At 40.7% G+C, this 12,139-nt stretch overlaps 1 protein-coding gene across 3 annotated transcripts in view; it reads left to right on the top strand.

Annotated features, from left to right (window-relative positions):
- The window catches only part of mpp3a (membrane palmitoylated protein 3a), an 84,678-nt gene that overhangs the window by 24,420 nt on the left and 48,119 nt on the right, over positions 1 to 12,139 (top strand). For all 3 annotated transcript variants that reach the window (XM_043675048.1, XM_043675047.1, XM_043675046.1), the window contains exon 5: positions 2,237 to 2,317. In XM_043675048.1, the coding sequence (XP_043530983.1) occupies positions 2,237 to 2,317 (81 nt within the window). The remainder of the gene's footprint in view (positions 1 to 2,236; positions 2,318 to 12,139) is intronic.

Here is a 12,139-nt window from a genome sequence, read left to right as displayed (position 1 = left end):
AGAAAGGGCAGGGATTAATTACGAAGAAAAAGTTATTTCATTTAGTTGCAAAATAAGTAAAGTAGAATATTTATTTCCCTTTCTTTATATTTCCTTCAGAACATCCATTCCATATAAATTACATATAAGCAAAGAACTATTTTGATATTGGTGCTAGATTTTTAATTAATTCAAAAGAGATCAAAACAAGAATGTGATAAATTAAATAGAATTAAAGAAGAAAGGTAACCGGGAAGTGTACCTTTAAGTTTTCTATTAAAAACTACCATTGAACATAAACTAGAGTTTCACAGTGATGCAAATTACCCAGGATCCTAAAAAATATACCAAGACTAATTCAATTATGTAACACTCTTTGAAACTTGGGCAATTGAAGTTATCAGTAAATGAATGCAGTTGGTAATTAGACATGTTTCTAGAATTGAGGAGTATGAAGAGAAGGGATGGACTGTCATGATTTACACTGCCAGAAGTTTCGTCAATATTTGTAACTCATTCGGGAACATAAAAAGCTTGTGAGTAAATCATTTCAATGAGTAATGCTTAGACAGAGTAGCATCATTACTTGTGTTAGACTTTTATTCCTTTTCTTAAGAAGATTTGTGCTGTTTCATTCATTTAAATTCATTTTTGGGATATGAGTGTCATGAGCAAAACCGCATTTATTACAGTGCAGCTTGCTAGTTCATTTCAGAGCCAACCATATTGTGGAAGGGTTAGCTTCATATATAGGCCAAGATGTTAGTGAGCACAATGAATTTTTGCAACAATCCGGTAACTTCACGGTTACCATTATTGATGTTAGTGTTTACATAATAACTGAATTTAAATTCCCCAGGAGCCATGACATGACTTGAACTCCAGTCTCTGGTTCATTAGGCCAGGCTTCAGAATTATTAGACCAATAGCATACCAACTATGTAACTACTCCCTTTAATGATTCTAAATCAATGGAATATGGAAACCTAGAATAAAAAAAACAAGCAGAACTCACTCACCAAGGAGATAATGTTATGTTTATAGGTATAATTTGGGAGGTCTAAACTTTGTTATGAAATTTGGTCCTCACATTTGGCAAACATCTGTACTCTCAGATTAGACAGCCATCGATCTATGAAAGAAAATATAAAGTGTCTTATTGAGGGATAAAGTGCTTTCCTTACCAGATTACACCTTTTTCACATTATTTTCTACAAGCTTTCTATACATTGCCAAGGTGAAGGTGCTCAGTCTGTTCCTTTGTTACCTTCCTATTGACAAAAATCCTGCCAAAGATTATATTTAGTTCAAAGCCAGAACCATAGTAAGTAAACCTCCTAAAATACTGAACTCCACCTTTCACAAGACTGATATCCTTCTCCCTACTTATTGGGCTCATTTTGTAAAAGACAGCTTGGGGAGAGTTCATGTCAATCTTGAGGACAAAGTAATATTAAGCCTGTCAAAATTTCAAACTGATTCCTCATGAAATGGCACACCAGCCCAATACCCTTGTCTTGGGTGTCAGGCACCTTCTGCTTCTGGTAGTAGTTCTTGCTATAAACGTTCTAATAAATGTAAGAAACACAGTAGCTTTAATCATCTATTAGCTTGGTACACTACATGTTGCATTAACAAAAACTCTGGTATAATGGGGAGTGATATTGCTATACTGGAATTGAAAGAAAAATGGTATGGTAAATCAGGGAGAATTCAGAACAGGACAAGTGAATCTTTCAATCATGTTCTCTATAAGGAAACCTCAGCAGCCATTTAGTAGCATGGGGTCAGAACCAGGCTCTGCATAGTTCACGGTGTCCCTGAATATATATGGTCACTGTTGACCCTAACGTCTGAACAGGAGTAGACAGTTCATCCCCTCAAGCCTGCCTGTCTGCCATTTAATATGGTCATGTTTGATCTCATCTCGGCATCAACTCCACTTTCCGCTCCCTTTAACCCATTAATCCCTTACTAATTAAAAACCTATCACCTCTTTAAATTTATTCAATGTCCTGGTATCAGCCTCCCACATTCTGGGATAGCGAATTCCATGGATTCACAATCCTTTAAGAGAAGTAATTTTTCCTCATCTCTGTTTTAAACCTGCTAGCCCTTACCCTTATCCAACCCTGCACCTTATCCAACCCTGCAATACTAATTAACTTTATGCCAAGCACGAAGAATTGTATTAAGGTGAAATGTCATTATGTCATTTTTGCAACTTTGTCATCATTGTTTTTAAAACTTCTCATAGATATCCGAAGAGCTGCAGAGTGGACAGAACAGCAATGACACGAAAGAACTGATGCAGTTATTGGCCAAGCCACACCTCCAGGTAAAGGTTTTATTTTAGTACAAGGCATCTCATTGTAAGTAAATAATTATCCTTTTTAATTTTAAACTATTTAATTAATCTTTATATGAGAATGTCATTAATTTCTCGTCAAATACATACATTTATTCACAGTCAAAACTTAAAAAGTACACAGAACCTTGACTCAGAGTCTCAAACAAGCTTCTGCTCTCTCTTGTCTCTGAGTCAGAAGGAGAAAGTGACGTCTGTAGATGCTGGAGATCAGAGTCAAGACTGTGTTGTTGTGTTGCCATTTATTGTATCCATTGCTCTCGATGCGGTCTCCTCTACATTGGGGAGACTAGACGCCTTCTCGCAGAGCGCTTTAGAGAACATTTCTGGGACACCCGCACCAATCAACCCCACTGCCCCGTGGCCAAACACTTCAACTCCCCCTCCCACTCTGCCAAGGACATGCAGGTCCTGGGTCTCCTCCATCGCCATTCCCTCACTACCCGACGCCTGGAGGAAGAACGCCTTATCATCCACTTTGGGACCCTTCAACCTCTGGGCATCAATGTGGACTTCACCAGTTTCTTCATTTTCCCTCACCCCACCTTACCCCAGTTCCAACCTTCCAGCTCAGTACCATCCTCATGACCCATCCTGCCTATCAATCTGCCTTCCCATTAATCTTATTAATGTTTATGGAACATACGTGTACAGGCTTACCTTCATTGCTCAGACCTTTGAGTATAGGATTTGAGATGTTATGTTGCAATTACATAGAGCGTTGGTGAGGCGTCTTCTGGAATACTGTGTCCAATTCTGGTCCCCCTGTTATAGGAAGGATATTAGGGAGCTGGAGAGGGTTCGTGGGCGGCACGGTGGCACAGTGGTTAGCACTGCTGCCTCGCAGCGCCAGAGACCCGGGTTCAATTCCCGACTCAGGCGACTGACTGTGTGGAGTTTGCACGTTCTCCCCGTGTCTGCGTGGGTTTCCTCCGGGTGCTCCGGTTTCCTCCCACAGTCACAAAGATGTGCAGGTTAGGTGAATTGGTCATACTAAATTGCCCGTAGTGTTAGGTAAGGGGTAAATGTAGGGGTATGGGTGGGTTTCGCTTCGGCGGGTCGGTGTGGACTTGTTGGGCCGAAGGGCCTGTTTCCACACTGTAATCTAATCTAATCTAAAGATTTACCAGGATGTTGCCAGGAATGGAGGGTTTAAGTTATAAGGAGAGGCTGAGACTTTTTCACTGAAGTATAGGAGGTTGAGTGGTGACCTTATAGATGTTTATAAAATCATAAGGGGTATAGATAAGGTGAATGGCAGGTGTTTTTTTTTCCCTAGGGTGGGGGATTTGAAGACAAGAGGCATATTTTTAAGGTGGGAGGAGAAAGATTTAGAAAAGACATGGAGGGTTTTGTTTTATTTTAGAGAGAGAGGTTCATGTGTAGAATGAACTTCCAGAGAAAGTAGTGGATGTGGGTACTGTTACAACATTCAAAAGACGTTTAGATAAATACATGAATAAGAAATGTTTGGAGGGATATGGGTCAAATGCAGGCAGGTGGGAGTAGTTTAGTTTAGGAACATGATTGGTATGGATTGGTTGGACCAAAGGGTCTGTTTCTGTGCTGTATGATCATGAATTTATGTCTGTATTCCTTACATTAAAACATTTGAAAGGTACTGCACTGACACATATAAGCTTTCAAACATCCTAGGTTCATGAAACACTATTTACTAAAGTATGACCTGACTCTTCTTCCGGCCATCATAAACCTTAAAAGTGAGAAAGATTACGAACAATGAATTAAAAAAAACAAAAGAACATCAGAAACAAAAACAAAAACAGAAATTGCTGGGAAGATTCAGCACCATCTCTGGGGAGAAATTAGAGGTAGCATTTCGCATCCAGTCACCCTCCTTCAGAAGCAGATGTGTATCTGCTCCTCTTCTCAATTGAAATCATGCACATTATGTAACATTCTCCAGCTCAGAGAACACCTTGAAAATAGCCTTTGGAAGTTAAACATGGAACCTACCTCTACATGTTCATTAAATTTCACCTGGGAAAATAATTGATTGCGCTGAGCACCACTTCCCCTTAATATCTGTAATTTGGGACAACAAGCTAATGATAGTACTGACAAATAGAGCTAAAAAGAAATGAGGTGGATTGCAAATTTAAAAGAGTAGGTGGGATTGCCTTTATTTCAAAATCAACATGATTTCAAAATAGATGTCATGTTGACACAAAAGGGAGAAGGTGTTGTCTGTTCAGCAATGGCCAGTCTCATGCCAGAACCACATTCAAAGATATCCATGTTAGCTAAACACAGTGTACAAATACACTATAAGCTGACATTCAAGAAAAACATTTTTTTTTCAAAAAGGCACCATATAAACTGTAGTAATTAGAACCAAGTGGATCTCATTGACTATGAGATCCTTGATTCGAGTTGTTAACCTGGGTCAATCAGGAAGCCCTGGCTGATAGATATAAACAAGGGACTCAGGGAGTCTCCTAACTTCAGGCAGTGACTCTGAGCTGGCTGGTCAGAGCCAGTGTATTATACCATGTAAATAAAAGGTGACTTGGTGATGGGATACCGGCCTCTGTGCAGTTATTTCACAAACAATTTTTAAACTGCACAATTTCACTCCATTTACAGAACTAAAAACAATCCTTTGTTTTTCATAACCCCTGAACACCAAAACAACTTCATCCAATTATATCACATTCACTACCATAATACAGTTGTATTCTTGCTGCTCAGCACCAGTCAATCTACAGGGATTTTGTCAGTAACCTCACTTGACTGAAAAACATAACAACTATACCAACACACACCAGCACTCAGAGTTCATCTGAGGCCTGGCTATGCCAGCTGTAGGTATGGTGTTGTACAATTCATGGATTAGATATAACAAGCTGAATTTTGAAAGGGCTGTAGAGTCAAAAACACAGACAGACTGGCCTGTAAGTTGCCACGTCCAAGTGACATGTCAGTTTGTCAGCACTTTCAGAATCAGATTGTTACAGTGTAGACGTAGGCCATTTGGCCCATCATTCCTCACTAGAAGCCATATTGACTATATGACTGAACAGATGCAGCTTGAGATCATTTCCATTATCATTATACCCTGTGGATTATTTTATTATTCAGAGTACAGTGGTATAGTGATAGCAACACTCTTTTGTAAAACTAGCCTCAGGAAATCCAAATCCCTGGGGTTCTCAATAACTAATTTCTTGTTCCTCTACTATCACCTCTACTTGACCCTTCTCACGTATATTAAATAGACTCTTTTCAAAGTGAAAATCCAAATCCTTCAGGGCAGATACACTTTAGCTGGTGTTTGGTCAAGTGAGTAACACAAGTGAGATGCTCATGGGACTGGGAGCTGCAACTGGTTATTTTAGTGGAAGTGCAAAGTATGATACTCTTGCAAGTGTTAATTATTTGGAGATATGCCTGGCTAGAATTTTCCACAATTCTCGGCAACCCAACACTGGGACTATTTGCAGGTGCCAACTCTGCTGGTGTTTGAACTGTAATTGCTGTCAGCAATTTGTGACAAACTACTGATTTTTGCCCAGGGATGGGGTCCTCTGCAATATCTGTCAAATAAAGTGACTCTATTTAAAATTAGCCCATCTGCCTTCTAAATGGATGGATCCAGAGAGAGTGTGAGGCCTCAGAGAGCAGGCTATCAGAGCAGTAACATGCAAGTTTGTCATGAAGGTCAGCCTCCATGGGTTGTTGCTGTAGTAGCCATTGTTGTTACATTTCTATTGTTTGGTTACTATGGACCTCTATATCTGATGTTCGATCTGTATAAAAGGCTAGTTCTGATCAGCCATGTTCAATTGAGGAACAGACTCTGCAGTTGGTTGTGTGTGCCTGCACTTAAGATGATATCTCGTCATTTACTTCTATACATTCAGCTGAGGTGATAACTGCTCCAAGCAAGTCCCACAATATCAGTTTGGATGACTTTTATTGAGAGTGTTGAACATTTGTACCCTGACTGGCTCTCCAGTACTCACTAAACTCTGTCAAGGGTTTAATAATCTTGTCAAAACAAAAACTGTCATTCTGCCTTTTCCTCTTTTTCCACTCACATTTGTTTCTACTTCTGGAGTCAGTAGCTTTTTTGATATTGAAAGAATAGTTTCTATGCAGCCCAAAATTAATTTTTGTACTAGACTACTTTCTATACCTTTCCATGTATTTTGCCACTTGACGATTGCCTTATATACATCTGTATGGAATTTATACAATTTTACTCCACCTCAGTCTTTCCATTTGGCTGGGAATAATAGGGAGACGGTGTGTGGTATTGAATTTCCCTGTCTTTCATGAAGCAACTAAATTATTCACTCATTAACTGAAGGCCATTGTCACTCATGACAATGCCAAGAATACCACAATGGCTGAAGTATAATTTTAGGCATTCGACAATCTCAGTGGGGTTACCTGAAGTAAATCAGTCCCAGTCATCAGAGTAGTAAAGTATTCTGACAAAATAATCAGATCCTGTCAATGTGAACAGATCTACTCTCAGCGTAATCCATTGTCTATCTGGGATGTCATGAGTCATCAGCAGCTCTCTAGCTTGTTAGATTGTTCCTCATTTCAAGTCCTGCACTAGCTGATGTGATCCCTGATGTTGCCACACATGGTGGGCCAGTAGACCAAATATTTTGTCTTCCTCAGACTTAATTTGATTCCTTGATGGTTTGCCTAGATTTGCTTTAGCATTTTTCTTCTCAGCCCTTTCAGAATAATTTCTCCATTTCCTGTGTACAAAACACCATCTTGGGCTGTCAATTCACTTCTATATGTTCTTATAGCATCAGGAGTGACCTTGATGTTTTCCAGCCGTCCTTTGATCACTACTTCTTGCAACAATTAGAGATTTGCATCTCATTGGATGGCTTGCTTGATTTGAGCAAGGCGTTTTCCTGTTATTTTCAATGTCTCTGCTGGATTGATAACTTCCAGAACATGGCAAGCTGCTGCTTTACTTTGAATCTGGAGGATTTCACACTCTGTTGAAGCATCCTGCATTATCTTTATTAAGACAGCTACTTTCGACAGCATGTCTGCAATATGCATCTGCTTCCCTTTCTTGTATATCACACCCAGGTGGTATCTCTGTAACCAGAGTAACATTCTTTGCAGATTCTTTGGAGCAGATAGTTAGAGGCTTGAAGAAAATGCTTAGGAGTGGTCTTGTGGTCAGACTCGAAAGTCCCTTTGAGTCTTCCAACATTGAGTAAAATGTTCATAAGCAAAGATAATGGCTAGGCATTCTTTCTTGATCATAAGGTCTTTCTCTTTGTCTTAATGCCCCAGATACAAATGCAGCTGGTTGACTTTGCTGCATTAGGATCATTCCAAGTCCTTTTTCACTGAAATAACACGGCAAGGTGACTTCATCATTTATCTAGTTAAAAATCACACAACACCAGGTTATAGTCCAACAGGTTTAATTGGAAACACACTAGCTTTCGGAGCGACGTTCCTTCATCAGCGTTGCTCCGAAAGCTAGTGTGCTTCCAATTAAATCTGTTGAACTATAACCTGGTGTTGTGTGATTTTTAACTTTGTACACCCCAGTCCAACACCGGCATCTCCAAATCATCCAAGTGAGGGGCAGAGGTGAAAATGGTGGCCATCATATCAGCCACATCAAATCCCCAGTCATGTTATTGCAATGAGTACACAGTAATCTATCCTCTCGGTGCATCTATGCTGTCATTTATCATACAAGTGGTGTTACTGTCATGACTTGCTTGCTTTTAGTGAAAGCTACTTTTCATCCTGCTTCAATTGCCAGTAACCATCCTTTGCATTAAGGTTAGTGCAAATATTTGCTTTTACAGGTTGTGGCAAAATTCCTTCAACGGTTGGTATGCAACAGTGAGATTCAGGGCTTTATTTATACTATGTGGGTCAGTGCATACTTCACAGGTTGATTCAGTGTTCTCGTGCTGCTGATCTGTTCTGTAGGAGTTGATTTGATGACTCGCTTTCTTTCCAGAACTTCTATCTTGCCTTTCAACCTAGCCTTGAGCACATCTGGAACAGTTCTTGACAGATACTGAATTGGTCCTGTAGTTTCATCTATTTGGAAATGATATTCTCCTACAACACATCCTGACATTGTGAACCCAACTTTGCACTCTTATAGGATGTGTTCTGAGGTCAATGGTTTAGTCTGCTGCAATGTGTTGCAAATTTCCTTTCATACTTGGAGGTCCAACATTTAGACTCCCTCCAGGTAAATGAGTGGCATTTGCTTGCTGCCTATGATCAGCCAGATCAAATCCCCAGTCATGTTATTGCAATGAGCACACAGTAATCTATCCTCTCGGTGCATCTATGCTGTCATCATATAGTTTAAATTTTCGTTCAAGAGTTTAATTTATGGATCACCATGTTGAATCACTTTGTATGAGAAAGTAATGATGCTGAATGATGTGTCAGTGTACAATATTTTATGTTGTTCTCCTTCTGCAAGTCTTATTCCCACAGTCACAAACCTATCAAATCGACTGCACCAACTTGTTGTACAGTGATTTGTCAAAACCTTCACCAGTATCTCTTCAGCAGCTATCTGTAATTGCCTTTTGTAAATCATTTTTGCAATACACTTTTTTTTAAGATTAGAATCCCTGCAGTGTGGAAACAGGCCATTTGGCCCAACAGGTCCACACCGACCCTCCGAAGAGTAACCCACCTAGACCCATTCCCCGCCATTTACCTCTGACTAATGCACCGAATAGTTTGGGCAATTTAGCATGGCCAATTCACCTGACCTGCACACCTTTGGGGTGTGGGAGGAAACCGGAGCACCCGGAGGAAACCCACGTAGATACGGGGAGAATATGCAAACTGCACACAATCACTTGAGGCGGGAATCGAACCTGGGCCCCTGCTATTGTGAGACAGCACTGAGCCACTGCGCTACCCCTAATGTGAAAAGTGATTCAGCACTTTGAAGTGAGAACACTGATCACCCTACTGCCTTCTTCTCATTTACATGACGTCTTCCATTGTATTTGCATCCTGCCTTTTTCCTGTGATTATTCTCCCCTATATGCTGACAGATATTCCAGGCATAAAACAACAGTTCTACCATGAAGATGGTCTAGCTGTCAATTCACAACCTCTGCATTCTGCACAGCACAATTGCTATTCTCAGTGTATGTTTGTCTTCTCTCAGCATGTGTGCTTTCACTTTTGGAATCTTTATTTGTACTTTTCTGCCTCTAATTAGCTCATTCTTTAATTGCGCACATTCACAGGTTTCCGCAAAGTGAGGTAATGATCAATAAACCCTTTTCCACTTTCTTCCCGAATGCTGAATACATACCATGCATACAGAGGGCAACAAAAATAGAAATAGGGAGGGAGAAGATTAAATATGAGGGTAAGCTAGCTAGTAATTTAAAGGAACACAATAAGAGTTTCTTTACATATATAAAGGGCAAAAGAGAGGCAAAAGTGGACATTGGGCCGCTGGAAAATGGTGCTGGAGAGATAGTAGTGGGGAACAAGAAAATGGTTGTGGAACTGAATAATTACTTTGTGTCAGTCTTCACGGTGGAAGACCGAGTAATATCCCAAAAATTCAAGAGAGTGAGGGGCAGAGGTGAATATGGTGGCCATCATCAAAGAGAGATGCTAGAAAAAGTGAATGGCCTGAAGGTGGATAAATCACTTGGACCAGATAGACTATACTCCAGAGTTCTAAGGGAGATAGCTGAAGAGATAGCAGAGGTGTTATTGGTGATCTTTCAGGAATCGCTAGAGGACTGGAAATTTGCTAATGTGACACCCCTGTTTAAAAAGGGATTAAGGCAAAAGATGAAACTTACAGACTGATTCGCCTAATCTTGGTTGTCGGTAAGATCCTGGAATCCATTCAGAAGGATGAGATTGCTGAATACTTGGAGATGTATGGTAAAATAGGGCAAAGTCAGCATGGTATCACCAAGGGGAGGTCATGCCAAATCTACGAGAATTCTTTGAGCTAGTCAGGGAAAGACTGCAGCCATATTCTCTTATGGAATGTTTTCACTGTATTTTGTAAAAATAAAATTCAGTGGGAGCTCATAGCTGTTCTTCCTTTCCCAATTCTGACACCATGATTTGAGGGTATAACAGCAGTGTATGTTCAACCCAAGGACTTTTCTGAGGTGAAACTTAAGATATCTGTCCAGAGGACATGTGCCTCAAGGTAGAGGTCACATAAAATCACAGTGGACCAGAATAGACATTTGTACATAACTGCATTTCACTTTAAATCAGGACATCACTTATTTAACGCACACAAACCAGGATCGAAGCTTGTTTTAAATCCCCATTCCTGTGTAGTCTAGAAAGGGGAAAATGCAAATACATTTATTGCCCACACTTATAATTGTAACCATCATGGTCACAATTTGAGATACTCACGGGGGATTACAGTTCAGTTTGTAGTGTATACCCAACCTTTGAAGCTTCTTTGTCACCTGCAGGTGTGACACTTCCAAATTTTTCTCCAGACAGCCACTAAGTTTATACCCACAGTCATTTCAGCTGCATCAGTCATTTTTTAAAAACACATTAGAATTTAAAAGTGCAATATGTGATTCAAAGTAATGATCTGTGGTCTTGACATAAACTCAAACACCAACATCAAAGAATGAAATAACCATTAAATAAATTCAATGATTAAATTACAGCCTTGAAATCTGTTATTTTCACATATTTAAACAGAATATTATACATGGATTTATTTTCAAACAGCATGTGTTATGGTGAATTCAAGAAAGCTTTGTGATAATATTCGCATCTAAGGTCTAATGATTCACTATAATCATCTTAATAATCGATTAATTTAAATCAATTAATTTAGGGAGAGACAGTGAGATATCACTACAGTAGTAATGCAAAGAACTATGCTATTTCTCTGAAGATATGTGTTCAAATCCCACCAGACAGCTGGTGAAAATTCAATTCAAATTTATAAAATCTGGAATTGAAAACTAGTGATGATAATAAGTGGTTTATTATTAGTGATTATTATGTGGGGAGGTGGTGGTACAGCTCTGATATCGCCAAATTCAGTAACAACAGCATTTGTTCAAATCCCACTGCAGTGGCTGCAGTAGTCTTGTGGTAAGTGGTAGAGTCCCTACCTTTAAGCCAGGAGTGGAAAAATGTGATGCTGGAAAAACACAGCAGGCCAGGCAGCATCCGAGGAGCAAGAGAATCGATGCTTCGGGCATAAGCCCTTCTTCAGGAATGAGACTGGTGTGCCAGGCGGGCTGAGATAAAAGGTAGGGGGGAGAGACGCTGGGAATACGATAGGTGGAAGGAGGTGAGGGTGAGGGTGATAGGCCGGAGAACGGGTGGGAGCAGAGCGATCGGGAAGAAAATTGCAGATCAAGAGGGCGATGCTGAATACGGGGTTTGGGACTGAGAAAAGGTGGGGGGAGGGGAAATGAGGACCAACTCCGCCCCCACGACCAAATCTGCCCCAAGCCTAACTCCGCCCCCACTCCCAGCTCCAGCCCCACACCGGGTCCTAGCTCCCACCCATGCCGTATTTTCACCATCCCTCCAGACCTCCCCCTCTCTGAGGATGAACGATCAGTCCTCAGCAGAGGCCTCACCTTCATCCCCGTACACTCCCAGATCAGTGAGTTCGACACGCAGCTAGACATCGAGCATTTCTTCCGCCGCCTTCGCCTCCACGCCTACTTCTTCAACCAGGACTCTCGCCCACCCTCTGACGATCCCTTCTCCCGCCTCCAACACACCCCATACACCTGGACACCCCGTGCTGGCCTCTTACCC

This window comes from Chiloscyllium plagiosum, chromosome 33, assembly GCF_004010195.1.
Source record: "Chiloscyllium plagiosum isolate BGI_BamShark_2017 chromosome 33, ASM401019v2, whole genome shotgun sequence".
NCBI lineage: Eukaryota > Metazoa > Chordata > Chondrichthyes > Orectolobiformes > Hemiscylliidae > Chiloscyllium > Chiloscyllium plagiosum.
The sequence above is the reverse complement of the archived record's forward strand: the minus strand, read 5'-3'. Positions and strand labels throughout refer to the sequence as shown.